The sequence below is a fragment of the Emydura macquarii genome, unplaced genomic scaffold (assembly GCF_026122565.2).
Source record: "Emydura macquarii macquarii isolate MOO-44397 ecotype Brisbane River unplaced genomic scaffold, CSIRO-AGI_Emac_v2 contig_2022, whole genome shotgun sequence".
In the NCBI taxonomy this organism is placed as follows: domain Eukaryota; kingdom Metazoa; phylum Chordata; order Testudines; family Chelidae; genus Emydura; species Emydura macquarii.
Window position 1 is genome coordinate 3,122 of NW_027132159.1, and position 26,917 is coordinate 30,038.

Sequence of the window (26,917 nt, forward strand, 5' to 3'; positions counted from 1 at the left end):
GCTGGGATGGTTTAGTCAGGGTGGTCCTGCTCTGAGCAGGGGGTTGGACTCAGGGCCCAAGCATAACGTTTTTGGGCCCAGTACAAACGTGTAACACGGGTCCCCTCCTACACACACACCACGATCCCTCATCTCAGACACACAATCTCATGAGCCATGACAATTTTTTCCTCATGGTAATGGGGGTTGCAGCCTGGGCTTGGCCGCCCAGGGCCTGCGGACCCCGGTAAAGTGTAGCCTTCCACCCCATGTGGGGGCCCTGCTTGGACTAGATACCTCCTGAGGTCCCTTCCAACCCTCATCTTCTATGACTCTACAATCCAGGAGTGACTCAAAAGCCCTCCATCTGGCTTTGATGGCTTCATTGTCCTTAAGGTACCTCAGCCAGTCTTGGGCTCGGAGTGACGTGAGACCGTGGGACCGTGGACCATAAATGTCCCGTGTTGCCAGAAAAAGGTTCCTCATGTCATGTTCATCAGTGTCGAGTTCAATCTCGCTGGCCTTTTCTCGCCACCACCTATTTCTGATGTCGCAAATTTTCCTTTGGGCTTCAGCCTTAAGTTGCTTACATGCCTCTTCCTGCTGTGGGTGTGATATGTCATTTTGCCATGTGCAAAGAGCTTTTCTTTTCCAGTCGCGCAGACACTGAATCTCAACATCGTTCTCATCGGGTGACATAGCCAATGCACTGAACACAAGCCAAGAGAATGTCAGCCTTTAATTCCTTCCAGAAATATTCATTATCATAGCCAGCCAGAGGCACGGCGGCAAACCGCTCTTGGAGAGTTTCTCCCAAGTCACTGTATCTTGAGGAGACGTGACGCTGGCTTTCTTTTGTGCTGAATTTGCCTGTGTATGTGCCTCAAACCAACCTGAAAGTTCATGATGGATCTAACAAGGCGATGGTCTGTCTAACAATCATCAGCTCATGCATGGCTCTCATGATGCAGACATCCTTCTGATCTTCATCTCTGACAATAACGTAGTCAAGAAGGTGCAGTGAGGGAGCGAGGATGTCTCCAGGTGGTTTTATACGTATCATGCAATCTAAAGATGGCATTCGTGACAACCAGGCCATGTTCTATGCATTTACTCAGAAGGAGGATGCTGCTACTTCCTCTTTTCCAATCGCGCCATGCCAAAGATCTGACTCATGCTCAACTCCAGCACTGAAATCTCCAAGGAGAATTACCTTGCCCTGGTTGGGAGTTTTAGTTAGGACTCAGTCAGAGCTGAGAAGAATTGTCCCTTGGTTTTCTCGTCAGCATCATGAGTTGGGGCCTATGCGCTGATGACAATAGCAAAGTGGCTGTTGCTAAGTTTGAAACGGAGAGTCACAAGGCGTTCGTTGATTCCTACAGGTAATTCTGTGAGCCGCCTAACGAACATCTGAATTGCAAAGCCAACACCATGGACGCGCCTGTCCTCTGCAGATTTTCCTCTCCAGACCTTCATCTGGGCACCTTGTCTCACTCAGGGCAGCGATGTCAGCTCCCTGGCGATGATAGCAGTTCTTCTTTCCACTCCTACGTTATCTTTGTATCCATCGAGGGGGGGGGGGGGCAACATTCCAGGTAGCAAAAGTCACTGTCTTTTTATAGTTTCGACTGTAGGCAGAGTGATCCTGCTGAATACGAGAACCCAGCCCGGAGTGGATGAGACAGCCTAGGTTTGGGGCACCTTTCCTAGCCCTCTCCCCGTGCGGGGTGTGCAGAGGGGATCCTAAAAAGGATTGCTCAGTCGCGATAGCAGCTGTCGGATTGCACCCCGTCTCAGTCCAGGTGCAAGACGACTCTCTAGCTCCCGCTGCCTACATGCAGATTTGTGGCTAGGGACTGCCCGATTCACTAACCCTGTTCCTGTCACCACTTGTCTGCTGCCGCAGGCCTCGGCAGGCTGGAGAATGCATTTCCCACGGGGAGGCTGGTGCACCTCCAGCGACCACACGACCCTGACAAGCTGGAGGTCCGCAGCCCAGTGGCAGGGGAAAGTCCGAAGTGACTGGAGATCTCCCACTTGCGTCAGCCTTCATCCGCTTTTACAGCCGTTGAGAGGCCTGATCTGCCATCTCATGAGAACATTGCCAGCTCCTGTCCCCTAACAAAATGTGCTTCCCACCTCAAGGCCACTCGCCCTGCTGTCACACAGCTCCTGCCTCTAAGTACTTACCCGGCCCTGAAGCCAGTGGGAGACCGGGCATGACCCTCGCATAACAGACCAGGTGCAGCTCAGTGAGACAGGCCCAACGGACCCTGCCCAATGCCCTCGTGGCTCGGTAATCAGCTGGCAGTCCTCGCTGGTCCCAAAACCCCCGGCAATGAACGGATCATGGGGCCCTAGAGAGGATCATTAACATTAAATGCTCCCGAGAGGTTCCGCCTATTCCAAAGCCTGCAGTAGGCTGGGGAAGCCAGGCAGAGAGCTGCCGAGAAGAGACAGCCAGCTGGGGCAGAAATTATTCCCATGCTCCCCCAATAGAGAATGGGGCTGATGATCTGTTTGTTTTATTCAGAACGGTGGCGCTGAAAGGGGAGAGAGAGATGCAAAGCTCAGACACCAGCACAGCTCTGCATTGACAGGTTGAGCACTCCCCCGTTGCACATAAGACTGGCTATACTCAGAGCCCTGCGTGGATACAACATTTTTGTCCACATCTGATCTCCAGAAATGATCAGCAGATATGAAGTGGATATCCCCGGCTTTGCAGGGCGTTAATATACAGTTTGGATCTGCATCCACCGCAATCTGCAGCAATGGTCCGTGGTTGCAGCTACCTGTGGCTATGCAGCGGATATCTGTGGACTTGCAGGGCTCTAGCTATGCTGGCTCAGACCCAGGGTCCATGCAGTGCAGCATCCTCCTGTCTTCTGATCATGCCAACCATTGGCCTCTGCTTTGAACCCCCCCCAGACTGATCCTTTAGCTCCTTCTGCTTTCTCACTCTCATTCTCTGGGCTTTGCGCTGTCACCCGTCACCACAGTGTCTGAACACTCTCTTGTAAACTCCACTAGCCATTGCACGGTCCCTCATGGCCTCCTGGAGTCTCTGCTGCCTGAAACCACAGACCGAAGCTGACGGGGGACGTCACAGAACAGTCTAAAACTGCAGTTTTTCCAAAGTGTCAAACGCTAGGAAGGAAAACTTCTCTGGCCAGTCATTTCCTTGTGGCTGTTAGTTTTGCCTGGCAGCACCTGCAGTGAGCCCCGGGAGGTGGCTGGCTGAAGGCAGACAGACGTCAGGAGGAAGAGGAACAGCATCAATGTGGTGTGAGAGCTGGAAATGAAGTATTCTGAGCTGAGGGGATCCAGCTGGACAACAAGCTTCCAGCAGAGACGGGATGGAGCCACAGTCTGGACACCCTTAGGAAATGCTGCAAACCTTCCTCTGGGATCAAATATTTCCACCACAGTAAGAACCACATTCACAGGGAGCAGAGCTGGAAGTGACATGAAGCCCTCTGGGGATTGGGCATTGGCCAATCTGATGTACGTGGGAGGTGCTCAAACACTGCAGTGGTGAGGGGCGACAGAATAGACACACTCCGATAGATGGTGTTTAGTTGGATGGTGTGTCTGTCCTGGGACCAGCACTGCTCAACATATTCATGAATGATCTGGAAAAAGGAGTAGATAGTGAGGCGGCAAAATTTGCAAATAATACAAAACTACTCCAGATAGTTAAGTCCAAAGCAGACTGCGAAGAGTTACAAAGGGATCGCACAAACCTGGGTGACTGGACAACAAAATGGTAGGTGAAATTAAATATGGATAAGTGCAAAGTAATGCACAATGGAAAAAATAATACCAAATACACATATAGTAATGAGTTCTGAATCAGTCATTGTTACTCAGGAAAGAGATCTGGGAGACAGCATGGATAGTTCTCCGAAAACATCAGCTCATTTCACAGCAGTGGTCAAAAAGGCTAAAAAAATGTTATTAGGAAAAAGATTTTAAAAAAGACAGAAAATATAATGCCACCACAATAATCCATAGTGCATGCACACCTTGAATACTGTGTCCAATTCTTATCATCCCAGCTCAAAAAGAATACAGTGAAACTGGAAAAGAGTCAGAGAAGCGCAAGAAAGATGAGCAAGGGTATGGAACAGCTTCCATGTGAGGAAAGACCAAAAAGATTAGGGCTATTCAGCTTGGAAAAGAGACGACTAAGGTGGGATCTGCTAGAGGTCTATAAAACCATGACTGGTGTGGAGAAAGTGACTAGGGAAGGGTTATTTACCCTTTCCCACAATACAAAAACAAGGTGTCGCCCAATTAAATCAATAGGCAGCAGGTTTAATAGAAACATGATAAAGGACTTTTTCACACACTGCACAATTAACCTTTGGAACTCATTGCCGTGGGATGTTGTGATGGCCAAAAGTATAACTGGGTTCAGAAAAGACCTGGATAAGTCCATGGAAGACAGGTCCATCGATGGCTATTAGCCAAGATACTCAGGGATGCAGCCCATGCTCAGAGCAAACCTAAACTCTGACTGCCAGAAGCCAGGCGTGGAAGCCAGGGCTGGATCACTCCAACATTGCCCTGTGCTGTGCATTGTCCCTGAAATTCTGGTTCTGGTACCCTATGGGAGACAGGAGACTGGGCTAGACGAACCATTGGTCTGACCCAGTCCAGCAGTGTTATGTTATGTTCATGACAAGGTGCATTTGGTAAAATTTCGTAACGGGTAGGACTGTAAAACTGAGAAGGGGAGATGTGGTGGAACGCCCACTGTTTTAGAAAGCTCAGCTACCAGTGGTGCTGTGTGTGATTATACTCGCAGTTATGATATGCTCACATAACAGGCAGCATGTCTCTCCTGGAGGCCACATCTTGGGTATCTCTCGCTATCAAGGCAGCTCTAAAACCCCTCCATATCTGGGACAAGCGCCTGACCAGCAACCTGGGCTATGTAACAAGTCTCAAAAACGACACTTTGCTGTTCTGAGCATGCCAGAGAGGTCTGAGCTCACCCAGAAATATCTGCTGAAGCTGTTCCCCTCACTCTGCCCTTCCTGGCCCTCAGAATCTGATCCCTGCTAAAAATGGGGGCAAATCAGAGGGGACAGATGGGCAGAATTTGGACACGGGCCAAAGTGTGTCCAGAGACGTGTCAAACCAATGGAGGCAGGAGAAGGAGAGGGGCTGAGAGGCTAAATTCAGCCGAGAAATAAGGCAGGACTTTTTGACAGTGACGGGGTGATTAGCCAGTAGGACAACTTATCCCAGGCTGTGGCGGGTTCTCCATCCCTAGTAACTTCTACATCAAGAGTGGACGTCTGGCTGAAAGCTCTGTGCTGGTTCAAGCAGGAATTGAGTCAGGGAAGACCCACGGACGGGTCTATGCTACGCCAGGGGTCAGTGGGGCAGAGTGATGGTCTTCACTTGTGGGGAGCATCGCCTGGCGGTCGGGTGCAGAGAGCGGTTTGGTTGGGGAGTCCTGGGCCCTCCCACTCCACCAGGCTCCAGCCCAGGCCCTTGTGAGGGCAACTAAAGGCCCTGATCCCCAGAAGCCCCTTAAGACCACCCCCTCAGACCACTCCTGCCACCCCACTATCGGGCACTGTTCCCAGTCTGTACAGGAAGGGGGTAGGTGCACCGCATGGCACCTCTTCCTGGCCAGGCCTGGCAGGGTAGCTCTCTCCCTCTTGGGGTGGCTGCTGCCTCCGCTCATGCCTTGGCTGTCTGGCCAGCTCAGTTCCCAGTCTCTTCCTTTCAGGGGCAGGTGGGAGGGAAAATGAGTCCCTCTCTGGGTCTATTAGAAGCCAGTCCACCCTTTCTTCGAGGAGGGTGCGACATTTCGTGTCAGAGAACAACAGCCCAAAAACGCCATATTCTTCTTCAAGTGCTGTCCCAGTGGGTGCTCCATTTCAGGTGTTGGCGTGTCCCAGTGCCGTCGATCAGAGATTTCTGCAGCTGGACCTGTCCGGGTCCCCGCTTAGCGCTGTTTTTGCCGTTGAAGTTGACGCGCGTTTGTCGATGGGCACGGTGTGCGCTGCTTTTGTCTTGCATGCCGCCTTTTTCTGTGCTGATGTTGTTGGTGCCATGGGAGGAGGCGTCAGCACCATGCTCGGCCTTGGTGCCGATTCCATTGGTGTCGTGGTAGAATCACGGCTGCATCTCGGCGCCGTTGACTTTTTTTGTCAAAACCAATGTCTTGCCGGGGCAGATGGTGCTGGAAGTGCCGGGGGCATTGAAAGGGCTCACCCGGGATGCAGGCGGTATGGAAGGCAGAGATCTGGCTGGAGACGCCTTCTTTTTCGGCGTGTCTCTCTCTGGCGAGGTCAGGGCCCTTTTCCTCCTGGTTGTAGAGGAGTGGGCTTGCCCTGGTCCCTCCTTCCGTTGGAGCCTGGTTCAGATGCAGATTTGAGGGTTTTCTCCATTAAAATAAGCGTCAGTTGGAGGTCCCTATCACGCTCGGCTCTCGCCTTCATGTTAGTGTGGTGAATACACTCTGAGGAGTTGTGTCCTTCCCCGAGGCACGTAACGCACAGCGAGTGGTCGTTTGAGACGGGAATCACATCTCTGCAAGAACCACATCTTTTGAAACCCGGGGTGCCAAGTATTTTGTTTATTGTCTTGTCCTCCAAGTAGAAATAATTATCTACTAAGGAGGGACTGGGTCGTAGAGGAACGAAGGAAAACAAACACATATATATATTTACTAACTAGAACTCATGGTCTACTCTATTGCTAACTTATCCTGACTAAACTAACTAGCTAAACTATTTCTCACTGTAATTTTGGGGGGATTTGTTTTTCAGTCAGGGACTATGCTGCGGAGCTCCATCTCAGGCTGAGGATGGTGGAGAAGTAACTGAGGGGTCAGACTGCGAGCTGTGGTTAAGCCGCTGATGGCAGCGTGAAACACCCGCTGTGTGTGCACGGCCTGGACAGGCCCAGCTGCGGAAATTTCCGATCGACGGCACCGGGACGCACCCACACCTGAAGTGGGGCACCCACAGGGACACACGTCTCAAAGAACCTCCGTTCCTACCCAGCGTGAGTGACCCTCTCCTCACCAATATGGTGTAACTATGATATGTTCGTGGTTCGGACAGAGACATCCCTTAGGGGAGGAGCTATTAAGGGAGATTTTCTATATCCTAGTGTGACAAAGTGGAGATATCCTTAATGTTGTCTCAGAATACTGTGTATGTGCCTCAGTTTCCCCTGTGTGTTACTCATATATGTCAGTGATGGGACTGGGTGTGTGATCATTGCAGAGGCCACTAGCGGGTGGATGGGTCTCCCCAGACACATGTACACAGACACTAGCCAGGACCCCAACGCCTTGTGTCAACCGGCTGGGACAGGCTGCGGCAGGTAGAAACAAAGAGAGGTGGCCACCTTGCCGGAAAGAGACAAGGGACGGGGGAAGGGCCAGGGAGGGCATCTGGGGGTGGCTGGCTGCAAGGGTCAGAGCCTTGTGGGGGATCCCTGAGAGGAGAGACCAGGAATGGGGCTCTGGGGCTCCCCAGCTGGTCACTGCTGTAACCTTGGCTTCATCTGCTGACAAAGTCTGTCTGCCCCATGATCCTGGGATCTAATAACCCCCCCCCCTGGTTCCCAGGCTGGCTGGGAATCGCTCCTGGCTGCAGGCGGGATCCTGGCCCTTTGGGGGCACGTAGGGCTCCCCAGCTTCCCGTCCAGGGGGACCCGGAGGGGGAGCTCGGGCAGAGCCGGGGGCTGAGCCCTGGGGGGCCAGATTCAGGAGACGGCTGCACGGGTGTGTGGAGACCGGGGGGGGGGCAGATGCCCAGCGCTAGAGGTAGAGCTAGCGCTGCCTGGCTGCGCCCGAGGGGTTCCAGAGCCTGGTTCCTGGGGCCTGCGTCACACCCCAGCTCTCCCACAGCTTGGTAAAGTGCTGCATACGGGGAGGGGCTGTGGCTCGTGGGACTCTGCAGGCGCGGGCTGTGGGGCAGAGGCGCCGTTATACGCCAAGGCTCTCTGGAGTCAGACTGAGAGGAAGACCCTGAGACGCAGCGGTTATTTCAAGCCTTCATGTGACAGCGAATCCACCATTGACACTAGTTCCACTGCCAGTGACCCTGCCCCAGGCTGCAGAGGAAGGCGAAAACCCCCAGGGTCTCTGCCAATCTGACCTGGGGGAAAATTCCTTCCCGACCCCAAATCTGGCCATCAGCTAAAGCCTGAGCATGTGGGCAAGACTCATTCCCCCCCCCCCGCCCCTCCCCAGGCAGACACCTTGGAAAAAACCCTCTGTAGTAACTCAGAGCCCTCCCCATCCAGTGTCCCAGCACCAGCCATTGGAGATATGTGCTGTTTGCAGTCACAGATCGGCTACATGCCACTGCAGGCTGTCCCATCAGACCATCCCCTCCATAACCCTATCCAGCTCAGTCTGGAAGCCAGCTAGGGTTTTGCCCCCACTGCTCCCCTTGGAAGTCTGCTCCAGAACTCCACTGAAACCTTCATCTAATTTCAAGCCTAAACTTGTTGATGGCCAATTTACATCCATTTGTTCTGCTGTCCACCTTGACGCTGAGCTTAAATAACTCCTCTCCCTCCTTGGGGTCTATCTCCCGGACCTAGGTACAGAGAGCAACCAGATCTCCCCTCAGCCTTCTTTTGGTTCATCTAAACAAACCACGCCCCAGGATACTTCTGTTCACCTCTGAGTGGAGCCAGCCATTGTCAATAAATAATGCTGTCAAAATCAGCATTTCTTTGCAATACCTCAGAGCGACTAATAATGCAACTTATATGCTGCAAGAAAGCATCAGAAGAAGAAGCTCCATTACCAGCTTTCTCCTGGCTGTTCTTTCCCTCCGTCTCTCTCCTTGTGGGCACGTCTGTCTCGTGTTGGCTGAAGAAAAACCGAACTCAACTCCAACAACAGCAACCCAAAAGCCACCACCTAAAACGGAGTCTCTCGTTTTCTCAACAAAGGTCTCCAATACCAACTAAAATACTGTCAACTGGGGCCTTCCTTTAAAAGGCGCCCTAAAGACAAAAGGAAAAAGGCTAAAGGGGCATCCTTAAAATGAACATTTCAATAAATTTTGTATGTTTCAAATATTGTAAAGTTTTTTCTTCTTTCTTTGTGTAATTAATAAAAGATCAGCAGGTATTTGATGGTGACTGTTACAGTGGAAGCTGACGGCTATAAGTTTATATAAAACCTGGCTCACATTTAACTGTTTAATATTGCAACAATAAAACAAGGGATTTATTAACAACTTCACCCTCGTGTGGTTGAGACATCTTCGTTCCCCTTACAAACACAGCTGAACAAATGCATAGGGCTGTGAGTACCTACACTGCGAGAGGCAGATATCTGACATTAGGAGACCCAGCTGTTGATCAGTAGGATTGGCTGGGTGAAGTATGGGAGAGAGAACTTGCATGGGAGATGACCTCCTCTGTGATACAGATTCCCAGGGGAGATCGGAATGGGCACAGGGCCTCGCTCTAAAAGTTCATGTAACCCAGAGCAAATGGATTAAAAGCTGGTTAATGATACTTTGCAAAAAGTCATTGTAAATGGGAAAGCACCATCTAATGGGAGCATTTCTAGTGACGCAATCGGTTCTTGGCCCAATGCTCATTGCTGGTGAAATGTGCCGATTACACAAAATTGATGGAGTGCAGACAACTCAGTTATACCGACTGACCTGGGTCACAGATTCAGGATTAAACTGCCAGAAGGGACCACTGTAGTCATGCAGTCTGACCTCCTGCATAGCCCAGGCCATAGGAGTCCCCTTCATCAATTCCTCTTTGAACTAGAGCAAATGTTTTAGAAAAGCATCCAATCTTGATTTCAGAATTGTCAGCGATGGAGAATCCACCGCGCCCATTGGTAAATTGTTTCAGTGGTTAATGACCCTCCCTTTAAAATGTGCATCTTATTGGTAGGGTGGGTTCATTGGAACATGTGTTTTAAAACAAATGTGAAGTCCTCCATCTCGGAACAAAGTCTGTAGCTTACATTAAGACGGGGGATTGTGTCCTGGGAAGGCGTGACTCTGAACAGGACTTGGGAGTCACAGTCGCTAACCAAATGAACGTGAGCTCCCAATCCGGTGCAGTAGCAAAAAAATACAATCCCCAGATGCACAAGAAGGGGAATATCAAGTAGGAGCAGGGACATGGTACAACCTCTGTATAGGGCCATTGCTTGAGACCATTCGAGGAATTCTGTCCCCGGTTCTGGTGTCCGCACTTCAGAAAGCATGGTGATAAATTGGGAAGGGTTCAGATCATAATCTGCCCTCCCACCCCCAGAAAATGTGTGATAGTCCAACCAGCTCTGAAGACATGACAGAGATCTCACCAACTACCACATCGTATTTGACCTCACCTTCCAAAACCAGCTAATGCAGAAATGCCGCCTTCGTGCCAGGCCCTGGCCTCGATCATGACGGTGAGAGATCCAGGCTGCTGCAGCTGTCAGGCGGCACTGGAGACCGGCTTTCATGAGTTTCTCTGTGAAAGCTGTTTTAGACCCGGTCTACACTAGAAAGTTCTGCTGGGATAGCAGTGTTGGTTGGTTGGGGGGTGATTTTTTTGCCACATTTCTAATATGGCAAAAGCCCTAGTGTAGACGCAGTTACACCGGCACAAAAGTGCTTTTGCCGGTGTAGCTTATTTCACTTGGTGCCAGGCTAAGCCACCTCGCCGCTAGCAGGGGTTTGCCGGTGCAGCTGTCCTGCTATAGAGCAGACCTGGCCTGAGAACGGGAGATCGTATTCTGGGACATGCCCCGTCACGAGTCACATATCTGCCCACTGAAAACCACAGGCAATTCTTCCTCCTTGCACGGCTTACTGCCGGGGGCTCCTGCTGCTTTCAGTTATTTCAGGCCTACATTTCTGGAGCCTCCGCTGGAGTCTTAAAACCTGGGGGAGGTGGCGGGGGCGGCTGCAGGACCTAAACTCTTGTGGTGTAACTGACGAGATGCTGAGTTGGCAGCTGGGTCCTTATCCTCCATCGGGGGTTCCTCCTGACCCCCCAACCCCAGGGCAGGGTGGGCAGACCTGAGCCCCTGCACCCCCGAGCCTGCCCCAACTCAGGTACCCCTGGAGGACCCACGGGAGACTCCGCTGTCCCAGCCTCTGCCCGGCCTCACTCTATGGGGACTCCACAAGCCCAGCCTCTGGCATGGCCAGGCAGCCCCAGACTGTGACTGACACGCTCCAGGTCATGCACTGCCAGGTGAGCCCGGCACCCCGGCAGAGAGGTGGGCAGACCCCAGGTGAGTGAATGGTGCAGAGATATGGCCAGTGCGGCTGCCATGCTGCGCAAACTCGCAGCCACCATAAAAAGTGGTGGTCTCTGCAACCAGGCAGTGGCCTGCCGTTTTCTGGCAGCCGCATCTCTGAAGGACTCCACAACCGGAGGCACTTGCGAGGCTTCCCACCGGCAATGACTCTTGGCAAACCCTGCCTTGCTTTTGTTTGTAATAATGAGCTTTCCCTGCTGTCTCTGCTTCCCCCTGGAGCGCAGACCACCCCAGCTCCCTCGGGCGCCCTTTGCGCAGGCTGGGGATAGCAGGGGACTGTTTATCAGTCTCACGCTCTCCACTGAGCTGCGGCTTCCCAGGAGAGGTGGAAACCCTGCTGGGATTCCACAGCCACGGCTATAAATGGCTCGGCGCTGCGCTCATCTGCATGTCGCAGACTCTTCACACCCTCCTGCTGCCCAGGACAGCCCCTCTCTGCTGAGCAGGAGCTGGGTGAGTGCTGGGCTCTGGAGCCCAGAAACACCCCTCGGCAGCAGCACCTGCCCCACATAACAGCCCGGAGGAAGCACAGAGCTGAGCCAGGTGAGGGGGCCCTGCTGGACGGGCTGTCCTGGGCCGGGGAAGCACGGAGGGGGGCAGGCTCAGGGTGTGGGGTGAGCGCTGGGAACCAGGTGCAAGGGGACTATTGACCCCTCACTGACACGAAGTGAGGGGGCCCTGGGCCGGGCCCGGCGCAGAGAGACGCCCCCAGCCCAGAGGCCGCGCAGGCCGGACTCAGGGGTCGTGACCCCGACGGGGGGGCTGATGCTGGGGAGAAGGGCCCTGCCCCCTAGTGCCTGGGGCGTGTGGCTGCCCCAGAGCCCGTGTCCGACCCGTGGTGTCCCTGCCCAACAGCCAGGCCTGGGCAGGGGCCTGCGACGTGTGTGACACAGACTCTGAGCGTCCCTCACACCCCACAGACACCGTGTGTGGGGCCAGGCCAGGGGCAGCACTGGGTGTTTGCCTTCAACTCTTCTCCTCTTCTCTTTTCTATATTTTAATTGGTGGCTCTTTAGTAAATTGTATTTGCTTTGAGCCACACACAACGATCAGTGGGTCAGGGAAGTGCCCAGTGCAGGGAGCATCCCGAGGTGGGGACACCCTAGCCCCTGTCCTAAGTGACCACGGCAAGATTGGGGGGTTCAGCCCAAGGGATCCTAGCCCAGCCTTGTCGGGGTTATGGGGAGCCCACCACACAGGAGAGTGGGCGGGGAGCCCTCGAGGTCAGGCCGGCCTCTGGGTAAAGGGCGTGTGGGCGAGGACTCAGACCCTGTCACCAGCCAACTCCCCCGGGGCCGTGTGTGAGCCAGGAAAGCTCCCCAGTAGCGGGACCGTCCCCCGCTGACACAGGTGTGTCTGGAAGGCTGGGCTGAAGGAAAGGCACCCGCAAGGTTTCACTCATGGTTAACTGCACAGAAGGGGCTGGGGTATTCGTGGGGCTTGTCTGGAAACGAGGAGTCAGTGTGAATTTCCTTCCCCACGCCAGTGTCCATGGGACCCAGAGTGCCCCAGCCAGACCCCGTGTGAACCGCCTGCCACCCCCTCCCAAAGGCAGGGCAGTGAGAAGTGCAGCTCTTCCCCAGGAAGGTGTGGGGATCAGCCCTCCTTGGCTGGCAGTGCGGCACGGCAGCTCCCCTCTGGCTGCGAATCCTGCTCTGCTGCTCTGTGAATGGAGACGTTCGACCAGCAGTGTCAGCAAGTTGCTTTAGGGTTTGCTGTTCTGCAGGGTATTTATTGCTGGAAGAGATGCTGGCTTGACAGCCCTGGGGAAAGCTCAGGGGAGTCAATCTACAGCAGGTGAGATTCCCCCACGCCCTGCCAAGAGCCCGCAGCTCTGACCACAAGAGGCTGCCCCTAAGGACAGGGAGGGCAGCTGAGCCGCCCGGGACCACTCCACCCCACTCCTCTCGGCTGGGACGGCCACCAAGGGGATACTTAGCCGCCAGCTCCCACAAGAGTCCAGGCTGAGCCATCCAAACCCGTTACGCACCTGCCTGATAACCCTCACATCATGTTCCCTTCCCTCCTCTGCTGCACTATTCACTCCTCCCGGCGGAAGGGAAGGTACAATTAGTAATATTGGCTGGGCTCAGGTCTCTCGCTCAGCTGGGAGCAGGGGGCCTGGTCTCCAGCTGGTTTACACGGTAAAACGCTAATGGCTCTCTGTCACTTCCAGCCCCGGGCAGGGCCTGGGACGCAGGCGTGCCGTGGATCAGACCAGACCCAGCCGGCCCCACCATGGCAGCTTCCAACAGGACCACGCCCCAACCCTCCACCTTCATCCTCCTGGGCATCCCAGGGCTGGAGGCGGCGCACGGCTGGATCTCCATCCCCTTCTGCTCTGCCTATATTCTGTCCCTTCTCGGGAACTGCCTACTCCTGGTCGTTATCAAGACCGAGCCGAGCCTCCACGAGCCCATGTACCTTTTCCTTTCCATGCTGGCGCTCGCCGACCTGACCGTCTCCAGCACCGCCCTGCCCAAAATCCTCTCCATATTCTGGTTCAAGGACGGGACCATTCGTATGGACGCTTGCCTGGCCCAGATGTATCTGCTTCACTCCCTGACTGCCATGGCGTCCGGGTTCATACTGGCCATGGCCTTCGATCGCTACGTCGCGATCTGTAACCCCCTGAGACACTCGGCCATCCTGACCCACAGGGCCGTCACCACGATAGGGCTGGGGGTGGTTTTGAGGGGGGCCGTGTTACTGGCTCCACACCCATTCCTGCTAAAATGGCTGCCGTACTGCGGGACCAACGTCATTTCTCACACCTATTGTGAGTTCATGGCCCTGGTGAAACTGGCCTGTGCAGACACGACTGTCACGAGAGCCTATGGTCTGACCATAGCCTTTCTCACGGGCGGGGTAGATTTTATCCTCATTGTCCTGTCCTACATCCTGATCCTCTGGACCGTCTGCATGCTCCCCTCCAGGGAGGCGCATCTCCCAGCCCTCAGCACCTGTGGCTCCCACATCTGTGTCATCCTCGTGTCTTACACACCAGCGTTTTTCTCCTTTCTGACCCATCGGTTTGGATCCAGCATGGCTCCCCATGTTCACATTATTGTCGCCAACATCTATCTGCTGGTTCCACCCATGACGAATCCCATCATCTATGGGGTCAGAACCAAAAAGATCCGGGAGAGCGTCCTCAGGGTCTTCTCCATCAGGGGCCTTCCAGCTCTCTCGTAGGGGGAAGAACATCGTAATGGAGAGCCTGACTCAGGGCCCCTCCCCTCGCGTTCTCCACCACCAGGAGACGTCCTTGTACCCTCCGCATCCCCAGGAGACCCCCACCCCGGTGACGATCACACTGCATGCCCATGGTGACATCAGCAATTGCTGAGCTGGAAAGGGAACGCCAGGACGTTACGGGCTATTTTTAGTGGCCTGCCAGTGCAATTCAGCGACTGGAAACATGGAGATGGAGCCGGCACCGGGTGACCTGCTGCTGTCTGCAGACACCCAGCGCGTGCCCGGCTCTGTCCGTTCTACACCAACACACCTGAGGGGCTCATGGGAGGACTCCTCTTCTGGGGAACAGCTCCGGGTACACGACTCGGGCTAGCAGCTCTCTCATCCCCTGCCCCACAGAGGGTTTTCTGCCACTGTGGGATCTTCTAAAAGCTCTGCCCTAGGAATGATTTGGGGGGCGGCTCTGGCCCGTGCGGTGCAGGGGGTCAGACTAGCTGATCACAATGGTCCCGTCAGACCTGGGAACGGATGAGTCTGTGCTTCTGAGGCAGAAGGTGTCATGTGGGCTGGCTTGATTGGGTGGAGCATTTACTATATTGTGTGACATCAGTATGTCAGGATCATAATAATTCGTGTGAGATATGCCATGTCAGGTACTGTTAGAAGGGATGTATTGTGCTGAGTAAGATAAATATACTCATGTTCATGTAGTATATGTGAAATGAAAGTTGTTGTGAAGGGAAAAGAAGATGGGGTCTCTGTTTCTGCTGAGAACTGATTTTTAGAAATGGCTGCAAAAGCCTGAGATGGAAAGTGCCTTTCTAGCAGAAGTTTAAATCTTAGAATGTTAAGGGTTAACAAAATAGTTATGGAACCTAGACGCCAGCAGGGATGGAATGCAGAGAAAGACCTTGTAACTTAGATAAGGAAAGTTGAAAATGCTGTGCTGGGAAAGTTCCTGGATGGGTAGTTTTTTTAGTGTGTATGTATGACCGTGGAAGCTGTGACGTATAAAGATTTGTGTGGAACTATATAAGCTGCTAGAATTTAGTTTTAAGCTGTCGTTCCTTACATTTGAAGGGACCACCTTCTTTACGTAAAGAATAAACTTTGATTTTGCTAATCTGTTGTTTGGCTAATTCTGTACCATCAGCTTAGGCAACGGACATATTAGTAAGGACCCCTGAGTCTGGGTTCTTCCACAAATTGGCAACCCAGATGGACACGCCTAGCGCGTATCCTCCTCGTCCCGGCTCCACTGAACTACCCAGCTGGCACCAGGTGAATTCACCTATTGGGTTTACTTCTGGGGAGCTGAGATGGTGGGGAGGCGATAAGGTAAAGTCCCTTGTTTGTTTTATTAGCAAAGTCTACTGTTATAATTCCAATCTGTAATTCCCTGTGTGGGTGAGAATTGGTGAGAAATTCTATAATTCCAATTTATAATTCCCTGTGTGGGTGAGAATTGGTGTGCAATGTTATAATTCCAATCTGTAATCCCCTGTGTGGGTGAGAGTTGGTGAGTAACTTCTGATCAGAAAACCCAGTTATAGGTGCAGGGCAATTTTCTCCCATCCCTGGGAGTCCTTTGGACTATATGGTTAAAATTTTAAGTCTATTCCAGGTTCTAAGGGTTTGTCTGTAAAGCGCTTAATTTTGTTATGTAAAATGATACGGCCAGGTTGTTTTTCTGGAGATTCCAGTAAACAATGGCCACAGGAAGGTACCTTTGATTTAGATAAACTGCAGTATTTAAAGGGGTTAATAAAAGATTCATACCCTAAGCAAATGGAATATTGGTATCTATGGGATAATGTAACTTTTAAACGCCACACGGAAAGTCAGCTAGCTAGCTTTAAATCAACTGTGAAGAATTTAGAAAGGAAATTGGCAACTGTTGCGCCGTTATCTGCACCGCCGATTTCTAACACCGGTGAATTTATTTAAAAAAATCTCTCCTTCTCTTACTAATCCTCTGCCTTACAATGAAAAGAGTTTACAAGCAGGGAAAGCAGAGGAGGAGGATTAGTCACCACCTCTTTGCTGTGTGTTTGCTGTGTGTTTTTACTGTAATGCCACCTGCAAGGCGTAAGGTAGATTGGCCGGAGATAGCCTAATGTGATTTATTAGAGGCAAGGGAGAGAGAACGCGCATGCTTGTAATTCAGGTAGGGGAACAAGTTTATAGTTGTTTAGTTGATTCTGGAGCGGAGTTAAGCTTACTTAAAAATTCTGAGGTCCCTCTGAACCCTAAGCATTCTATTCCGGTCGTGGGAGTGTCAGGAAAAATACACCGTGTTTCCCAGACTAAACCTACACTTGTTCGTATAGGACCTCTTACAGAACAACATGCTTTTTTGATTTCTCCAGATTGCCCTCATCACTTGTTTGGGAGAGACTTGTTATGTGAATTGAATGCCACTATGATTTTTACACCACAGGGAATTTTTCTGTCTTTTCCTAGTTCACTGGTTCCTTTATTTCAGGCTTTAATTACTGAAATTGTAGTTAAACTGTCTCTTCCTCATCCTGCATTAAGTGAAGTACCTGAAGGGTTATGGGCTTATACTTCTATTGAAGTGGGGTTATTAAAATCTGCAGACCCAGTTAAAATTACTGTTCGTTGTGGTCCACCGCCTTTGGTGCCTCAGTATTTTTTATCTTGGGAAGCAGTAGAAGGAATTCGCCCAGTGATTCAAGAGTTTTTAAAGCAGGGTAATTTTAGTGCCTTGTCAATCTCCTTGTAAAACTCCTATATTACCTGTTAAGAAACCTAGACCAGGTCCAGACGAAAAACCTGTGTCTAGATTTGTACAGGATCTTTGTATTATTAATTTTTATGTGGTCCCACGACATTTAGTGGTTCCAAACCCAGCAATTATTTTTACTTTAATTCCACCCTCTTCCACTTATTTTACTTGCATTGATTTTTGTGCTGCATTTTTTTAATACCTATTTATACAGATTCGTGGGTTTTGGGAATGGTTAGTTATTGCAGGCAGTGAATTCCTAATTTTGCTGCAATGGCCAAGCCTCTGGTTACACTTACTGAAGTTTCTGAGACTGATCTACCTCCTTCATCAGAAGCGGAGGGTTTTCATTTTTTTAAAGCAAGCCTTATTTTTAGCCCCAATATTAGGGCTTCCCAATTATTTTAAATTGTTTAATTTTTACTGTTATGAACAACAGGGTACTGCATCTGGAGTGCTTATATAACCAATGGGAGGGGCTTAATTACCAATTGCATACTTTTTATGTCAGCTTGATTTTGTGACACAGGGTTATCCAGCCTGTCTTAGAGCTGTGGCGGCTGCTGCTTTACGAGTTAAAAAAGTACAAGATCTGGTGCTTGGACATTCTTTAACTCTTTATGTGCCACATGCTGTAGAAGCCCTGTTAATTAAAGGAAAAACTCAGCATATTTCAGCACAATGCCTTACCCAATATGAAATTGTGCTTTTAGCAGTTGATAATATTATTATCAAACGTTGTGCATCCCTAAATCCAGCTACACTGTTACCGATTCCCACTGAAGGGGAACCTCATGATTGTGGTTATGTTACTTTTTAGAGCACTACACCCCGCCCTGATCTTCAGGACACTCCTTTGACTAACCCAGATTATATTCTGTATATTGATGGTTCTTGCTTTGTTGATGAGACAGGAATATGTAGAGCGGGGTATGCGGTGTGTACACCACATGAGGTTTGGGAAGGTCATTTTTTACCTGATGTATTTTTTGTTTCATTGGTTGAATTGATTGCTTTACACGTGCTTGTTGTTTAAGTGTAAATTGTTCTGTTAATATTTATACTGATTCTTGCTATGCATTTGGAGTTTGTTATGCTTCAGGACAAATTTGGAAGCAAAGGGTTTTGTTTTTTTTATTTTTCAGGACAGCCCGTAGCACATGCTTAGGCTGTGAATAATTTGCTTGTTTTTATTATGTTATTTTTTATTGCTGTTATTTTTTGTAAAGCTCATACTTCTGCTTTGGATGAAGTCTCCTGTGGAAATGCATTTGTAGATCAAGCTGCAAAAGCTGCAGCCAGGAACACCTTTCCTCCTCCGCGTATACAGGTAGTCTGTGCCTCCTGGCCAGCTCAATTTTTTGTTTCCCCTTCGGAGATTTATGATTCAGTTCCATCTTTAGAGTTGGACAATTGGAAGACTCTTTGGGTAACTTTTTTTTGACAATATATGATACTTTTGCCTAAACTTGCCCGCTCTGCCCACCAAGGTGTCCATGCGTGCAAAGGGGGGATAGCTGATCAGGTTTTGCGATTTTGGTGTGCTCCAGGTATTCATCAAGTGGCTAAACAAGTATTTCAAGGTTGTGTTACCTGTCAAAAGTATAATGTGGGACATCACAAGCCACAACAACTGGGGGCACCAGAATGGGTGGATGTGTTACCATTAGCTTTACTGCATCTAAGAACTATGCCAATTAGAAAGACAAATTTATCTCCCTATGAAGTTCTTTTTGGGAGACCATTTCATCTGGGGGGAAGCCTGACACCTGCACACGCCAGTCTCATGGGTGGAGATGAGGAGTTGGTTGCATACGTTATAAAATTACAAAAGACACTTACTGCTATTTTTAAGTTTTCTAGAGATGCTCAGAGAATTCCTTTAGACGTGGCCGTGCATGACATCCAGCCGGGAGATTGGGTATTGCTAAAGAAGTTTTCACACAAGAATTGCTTAGAACCAAGGTGGGATGGTCCTTACCAGGTGCTGTTAACAATGTACACTGCTGCAAGCTACAGGGAAAGGAAGCCTGGTACCACTGCACCCATCTAAAGAAAGTACAATCACCTGATGCTAATTCTTAGAAGGAGCAGATTTCCAAGTGCAACTGGACTGAGGTCCCAGGAGCTTCGCTGGACCGAGGTCCCAGAAGCAGACGTGAAAGGGTGAAGAACCACGGGCAATCCCCTTGTGGTTGCTCTGAAGTAGATGGTCAACGGAGTCAAGAGTGCATCAGGAAAGAAATACTAATGGACTTTATTATTTTTATAATATTTAAATCATTTTGTTAATTATTTTGTGGTGTGTTTGTTATATTAAGGGGATAAATTGTTTTAGAGTTAGTGTAGAAGATGGATATGTTATTTTGATGATGTTTTTAATTGATTTAAACATGGACAATGCAGATTTTAAAGCCAATTCATTTTATACATTGATAAAGAATTTAACTGCATCTTGGGAGGTAAAAGATTGTTGGGTGTGCTTCTTTTATGGCAACCCATCGTCGGGAAGGAATACCCCTAATACCTATTCCTGTGCCAGTTAATGAATGGGAAAGTTTGGCCTGGACTAATCCCATGGGAACAGTAATGGGGAAAGAACACCGGTTGGGAATGAGGATTGATCCCAGAGACTTAATTCTCTCGGGAAGGAAACCAGCAGCACCAATATGTGTGCAATGGACAGAATCTGTACCGGTAACAGGCTCAGACAAACCCTGATTAAACATTACCTGTGAAATAAGGAATGTAGGGAAATATTCAAAATGCAAATACATTGTCCATCTACCTACAATGGAAGGGGGAAAAAATCAGTAAAACTTTGATACAGAAACGAGGATCCAATGCCACTAAATTGAACCAGAAGAGAGTTTATAATTGTACGCTAGATGCCACCTGAGGAATTAAGTGTAACAAGACCCACAAATGGTGGATGAAGCTAGAGAATATGAATTTGTATAAAAATGACCAGTTTAGAGAAGAGGTTTGGAAAATTCACAAGGCTACTACCATCAATCAATATGTAAATGATACCTGGTTTGAATGGGCTAACATCATGTTACATGTGCTATACCAAGCCCATTCCAATAGTTGCAGAGGAGTTACTCCAATCGAAGAAGGTGTATGGTGGGCATGTGGAAATTGGGCAGGAAAAACTTTACCACCAAGGTGGAAAGGAAGATGTACCTTAGTATATCTCTGGCCTGGAAGTGTGCATCCAGTTCCTTTACATGACGTTGTGTATAACCACCGACCAAAAAGAAGTTTTAGGCCCACCCTGGATGCTCACCATTATAACCCATTGACTGAACACTCTTCAGCATTCTGGAGAGGATGGAGAATGTTTTTGCCCTGGTAAGGAGTGGGTGATTTGGAGTATGCACTGAGAAATTTTTCAGCAGAATTTGAGATATTTGCCAATGTAACTGGAGATGCTATTTTAAAATTACAGGCTGAAATTGAATCGTTGGCACAAATGAGTATCCAAAATAGATTAGCCCTAGACCAATTGTTAGCTCAGCAAGGAGGGGTTTGTGTAATGTTGAATCAAACCTGTTGTTTTTATAAAAATGAATCAGGTCAAATTGAGATGGATGTACACAAAATTTGGAATGTCAGAAGATTTTTTCATGAATTCGCTAACCCTCCAATGCCACCGTCTGGTATTGATATTTCATGGTCATCCATCTGGAATGCTCTGACTTCTTGGTTACCAGACTTATTGTGGCTTAAAAAATTGTTTGTAGCTATAATAGTGTTTATGATAATGTTAATGTTAATGTTTTGTGGTAAACAATGTTACTGTTCATTAGTTCAGCAAAAAAGGTTTAAGCCCCCTAAGAAACAGATGGTGCAAAGGTCAATACGGTATTGGTATATTGGCAAGGAAAGTGAATGAATATATCATGATTGTGATTCTAGTAGTAGATCTATTAGAATCAAAGGGGGGAACTGTGAAGGGAAAACAAGATGGGGTCTCTGTTTTTGCTGAGAACTGATTTTAGAAATGGCTGTAAAAAGCCTGAGATAGAAAATGTTTTTTTAGCAGTTATTTAATCTTAGAATGTTTGAAGTAATGAAATAGTTAAGAGGTCAGGACACTAGTAGAGAAGGAATGCAGAGAAAGACCTTGCAACTTAGATAAGGAAAGTTGCAAGTATTCAGTTAGAAAACTCCTAGATAATACTTTTTTAGTATGTATGACCATGGAAACTGTGACGTGTAAAAACTTGTTTATACCACTCTATAAATACGGTCAGTTATTTGGAAGCACGCGTCATTCCTTACATTTGAAGGGACCACCTTCTTTACGTAAAGAATAAACTTTGATTTTGCTAATCTGTTGTTGGCTAATTCTGGACCATCCGCTAGGCAACGGACATATTAGTAAGGACCCCTGAGTTTGGGTTCTTCCACAACACCAGTCTTATACTGGGGGTGTCACGCGGGCAGGCTTGAGTGGGGGGGCATTTAGTATATTGTGTGACATCAGTATGTCAGAATCATAATAATTCGTGTGAGATATATCATGTCAGGTACTGTTAGGAAGGATGTATTGTGATGAGTAAGATAAATATACTTATGTTCATGTAGTCTATGTGAAATGAAAGTTGTGGATGTATTTGATATTTCTGTATGTCAATTTAGGCTGCCTGGGACACACCCCAGACAGAGAGGCGGCAGGACAATAGCCCAGTTAATGGCCCATTAAGATACTCACAGAGGCAAGGGGCCCAGGAAGAAGCTAAAGGCAGACCTGAAGAGTTACCAGGATTGGCCCATGTGACTCTGGACTCCATTTTAGTTCTTGTAACTTTCCCCAGGCCGCATGGCCCAGGACAGAGGGTATATAAGAGCAAACCACAGAATCCATTTTCTCTATGTTCCTGTCCAGCTGCAGACACACACCTACCTCTGGATCAATTCATTGTGCAACTGAACCGAAGGACTTAGACCCATCCAGTGTTGGATGTGTACAAGAGGGAACTATACAAGCCTGCAACTCCACAATTCTTCCAGAAACCTGATGTATATGGACTTTCAATCATTTGTATGTATCTGATTGCTCTAACCCTTTAACATTTCTCTTATGGTTTTTTTTCTTTTTTTATAATAAACCTTTAGTTCTAGTTACTAAAGGTTTGGCTGGCAGCGTGGTATTTTAGGTAAGATCCAAACTTATATTGCTCTGGTGCTGTGGCTGACCCCTTGGGGTCAGAGGGAACCTTTGTAGTAAAGAACACAGAGTATAAATAACTGGTCTTTTTACTGGACCTAGTGAGGATTTGGGAGCCAGGAGCTGAAATGCAGTAAAGGGGGCTGTGTGCATTTGTGTACTGCCTTCTGGGAGATTCAGAATTGCAGTTTGTGGCTGGTTGGGAACCCTGGCTTCAGTGTCACCCACGAGTGCTGGGAGAATCTGCTCTCCTTTTACAGCCCGTCCTGACCTTGGCATTTTCAGGTGGCTGCCCTGGGCACAGGACGGGTCACAGAAGGTGCTGGTCTCAGTCCCTGCTGATGACCGTGAAGCCTGGGTCCATGTAGCCAGTGTGTTACGAGCGGGTCACTTCTCGGGCTGCCACGGGGGCTCTTCTTCCGTCCCTTTGACCCGCTGTAGCGGGAGAAGCCGATGACCAGCTGGCCTAGTGGTCAGCTCACCCCCCATTCTCCGATTGTGCCCCCAAAGATTCTGTCACTAACAAGGTGCGAGGAGGGACAAGAGAGGGGGAGCAAGGCCCACCCACCGCACCGGGTCCCAGCCCAGGCCCTTGGGGGCTATCAAAGCAGCCAGCCCAGTTCTTGAGTTGCCCCAAATTCTGTCCCCGGGTCACTTGCTAAGGACTGGAGTTGCTCAGTTGGGGGCATGGTGGCAGGCCTAGCAGGCTCTCCTTGCTCTCTGGGGTCTCGGTCCCTCGATCTCGGAGGGATTTCCACTGCCAACGGGGTGGGGAGGGGGGACCCCAGTCCCTGCTGCACACGCAGCCTTCCCACAGCTATGGCCACTCCTGTCACAGCTCTCAGCACCCGCCGCCCCCACCTCACCCTTTCCTGGCCTGGCAGTGTCCCTATCCACCGTTCCTGCCTGTGCCTGAGAGCTGGGCACTGGCGCCTTCCCCTCCTGTGAGAGAGGGGCCGCAGGGCGGGTGGTTCTGGTCCGGGCTGCTGGTCCGAGCGGCGTGTGGCGCGGGAGGAATGCAGACCCGATCCAGACTGGGGTCGCTGGGCACTGCGCCTACAGAAAGGGTTTTCAGTTACGGGTCTAAAACACAATAATTTCCGGACCCACTAACCTCAGTGCCGTTCAGCCAGCTTACCCCAGGGCCATCCCAATCCCCTGCCCTCTGCAGCCTCCTGGCCGGCTTTGGCCGTGCCGAGGGCTGCACCTGTCCCCAATGACACCAGGCAGGGTTTTGAGGCGGTCAGGGTTGCTCCCTGCTTAGCCCAGGTGCAGCGAGTGTAGTGAGGACGCAGCGCGGGAGCCGCCCAGGCCAGTCGGGAGCGCAGAGGGAAGCAGGAACGGGTATAAAAGCAGCTCTGGGGGAGCCCAGGTGCTGACATGGGGAGCAGGGCTGTGTGGCAGGTGGGTGAGGCTGTGCATCAGACTCCAGCCAGCTTGGACCTAAAGCTCAGGTACAAAGTCCTGAGGGAAAAGACCATTGTGTGGCTTCTTCCTTCAGCTCTCAGGTCGCCTTTGTTCTTCCAGCCTGGGGGCCGGGAGCAGGCAGAACCCCTGCAATGGGTACCGTCTGGGAGCCCCTTGTCCTGAGCCAGGCCTCTGCAGTAGGACAAGGGATCAGCTTTGAAACTAGCAGGACAAGAGTTGAGAGAGTCTGAAGGATAAGTCTCTGCATTACCAGGGAAGGTGGGTTGCTGTGCAGGGGCCGGGCTGACTTCTGTAGCTCACAGGGCAGGAGATAAATGGCGCCCTTTGCACTACCCAGCTCGTTACAAATGTACATGGGACCTGCACGGGAACCACAAGCCACCCCTGCCCAGGGGCTGAAGGCTGGACAATAAAGCGGAGTCTAACAAACATCCTGCATGACACTTTTGATCACTGCATCTGAAGCTCTTTAGCTAGCCTGCTGAGCTGCGTTCTCCACATGTTCTGGACGGACTGAGACACACAGCGGTGAAGTGATTTACCCAAGGCCACACAGTGAGTGAGCAGCAGAGCTGAGTGCAGAAACCAGGAATCATGACCCCCAGCTCCATTGCTTTAGCCACTGCATAGCATCGCTTCTCTTTGTGCTGCAGGCGATTGATGCAGTGAAGCTGCATGTGTGTCGTGATGAAGGGAGTTGCAGTCCTTCTCACACAGGAGGGGATTTTAAAGAAACAGCTACAAACCACAACACAAAAATAAGTTTCCGCAAAGCTCAGTCTTCAGCTTTGTCTTGCTTGTTTACCAGGGAGTAATCGCTGCCTGGAATCCTTCTGCACAGAATGTGCACAGAGGCCTAACGATGTGCTGCACGGAACCCAATCAGTGCAGGGTGTGACTGTAAGGCCCTGCTTAGTGCCTTTCGGTAGCAGCAGCCCAGCCACAATAATCTCCATTTAGTGCATGGAGAGCCTGGGGCCTAGAGTGAGCAAGTGACTTGTCCAAGGTGCCGCAGCGAATCCGTGGCGAAGCTGGAACTCTTCACTCCCAGCTCACCAGAGAGAGCAAGCGCCAGGCCTCTGTGCTGCTGTGTGGGCCTGACTAGCCAGGTCTGAGAGACTGGCAGCTAGGGACTCGGGGACTATGTTCCTGGCTCAAGGCACTGTCCTTCCTGCTGCCTCAGTTACCCCATCTGGATACTGTCCAACAGTACTGAACAATAGTCTGTGAAGCACCTATCAACGGTGAGCTCTGTGTCCACGTATCACTCTGCCTCACTGGCTCACAGCTGAGAACACCAGATTCCGGACAGATGGCTGAGAAGCATAGAATCATAGAATATTAGAGTTGGAAGGGACCTCAGGAGGTCATCTAGTCCAACCCCCTGCTCAAAGCAGGACTAACCTCAGCTATATCATCCCAACCAGGGCTTTGTCAAGCCTCACCTTAAAAACCTCTAAGGATGGAGATTCCACCACCTCCCTAGGTAACCCATTCCAGTGCTTCACCACCCTCCTAGTGAAAACTTTTTCCTAATGTCCAACTTAGACCTCCCGCCCTGCAACTTGAGACCGTTGCTCCTTGTTCTGTCATCTGCCACCACCGAGAACAGCCTAGCCCCATCCTCCCTGGAACCCCCTTTCAGGTAGTTAAAGGCTGCTATCAAATCCCCCCTCACTCTTCTCTTTTGCAGACTAAACAAGCCCAGCTCCCTCAGCCTCTCCTCATAAGTCCTGTGCTCCAGCCCCCTAATCATTTTGGTTGCCCTCCGCTGCACTCTCTCCAACTTGTCCACATCCTTTTTGTAGTGGGGGCCCAAAACTGGACACAATATTCTAAATGCGGCCTCACCAATGCTGAATAGAGGGGAATAATCACTTCCCGTGACCTGCTGGCAATGCCCCTCCTAATGCAGCCCAATATGCCATTAGCCTTCTTGACAACCAGGGCACACTGCTGACTCATATCCAGCTTTTTATCCACCGTTACCCCCAGGTCCTTTTCTGCAGAGCTGCTGCCCAGCTCGTCGGTCCCCAGTCTATAGCTCACCCCACACTGGTGGTTCTTCAATCCCTAGATTATCTGAAGCCAGTAACAAAAGTGAACTTCTGTCTCACACACTGGTTCCTGAGAAGTCAAAAACGCAGTCCCCTTCGCCACCCAACTCTGGGCTCACCACCCAGACGCTGGCCTCTATGAGGAGTGGTTACTGGAACCAATTTCGTCACAGGGAGGGGCCTCCTAATCTCCATAGATCAGTCACTTAGCCAGGTCAACATATCACTCAGGCCTGACCCAGTTTCAAGTTGATGCTAATCCTTTAGTAACTAAAATCTAAAGGTTTAATAATAAAAGAAGCTTCCTTCTCATAAATCCAGCCCAGAGAAAAGCAGCAGGAAATGAAGACAAAAGATGGTGATGTCTCAGGGGTTTTTATACCCTTTGCCCTGTGTGTGGAATTTTACCATCTCAAACACAGCTCACAGCCTGTGTTTGTGGAAAGTTACTGGCCCAAGATGGAGTCCAGGGTCACATGAGCAGATCACAGCTCCTTGCACGGCTTCGTGACTCACGGGGCAGCCATTGCTCATATTCTTGCAGAGCTGTGCACAGGAAGAGCTATCTGGACACTAGGAGTTTCTTCTGTGGCCCATTGTGAGAGCTCAGTGTCCTTGACGGGCCATCAGCACATCGCTGTCTGGCCTCAGGTACCGTCTACCGGGGGCGTTACCCAGGGATACAACAGCAGGGTAAGATACCAGTCCATGGCCAATATCCATAACATCAGATAGGAAGGAGATCCACGCGTATAAACAGGAAAGTCATGCTTGGCAAATCGTAACTTTCCCATTGACATCCTGCGTGACAGGCTTTGTCCAAGATTTGCTGCAACTGCACAACAGGGATAGAAATGGTCACATGCAATCAGAGCATCACACCATGTTCTCGTCCCACGAGGGTGCTACAGCTGCTACCACCTAAAGCTGGGACGTTGCCCAGGTTCTAGCAGGGCAAGCGGCTGGGACACTAGAGCCACGGGAGGACGGGAAGAACAGATAAAAGCATGTCTGGCTGCAGGGAGCCTGCTCCTTGTCCAAAGAGAGGAAGA

General features: G+C 50.3%; 1 protein-coding gene across 1 annotated transcript; it reads left to right on the forward strand.

The window, feature by feature from the left end:
- Nucleotides 1-13,495: 13,495 nt before the first annotated feature.
- On the forward strand, nucleotides 13,496-14,452 carry LOC137159948 (olfactory receptor 52K2-like). The gene has a single exon (XM_067558421.1). The coding sequence runs from the start codon at nucleotides 13,496-13,498 to the stop codon at nucleotides 14,450-14,452; it is 957 nt and encodes a 318-aa protein (XP_067414522.1).
- Nucleotides 14,453-26,917: the final 12,465 nt, after the last annotated feature.

Bases quoted from the DNA above. Each gene is read 5' to 3' on its own strand.
- LOC137159948 (XM_067558421.1), top strand. From the start codon at position 13,496: ATGGCAGCTTCCAACAGGACCACGCCCCAACCCTCCACCTTCATCCTC.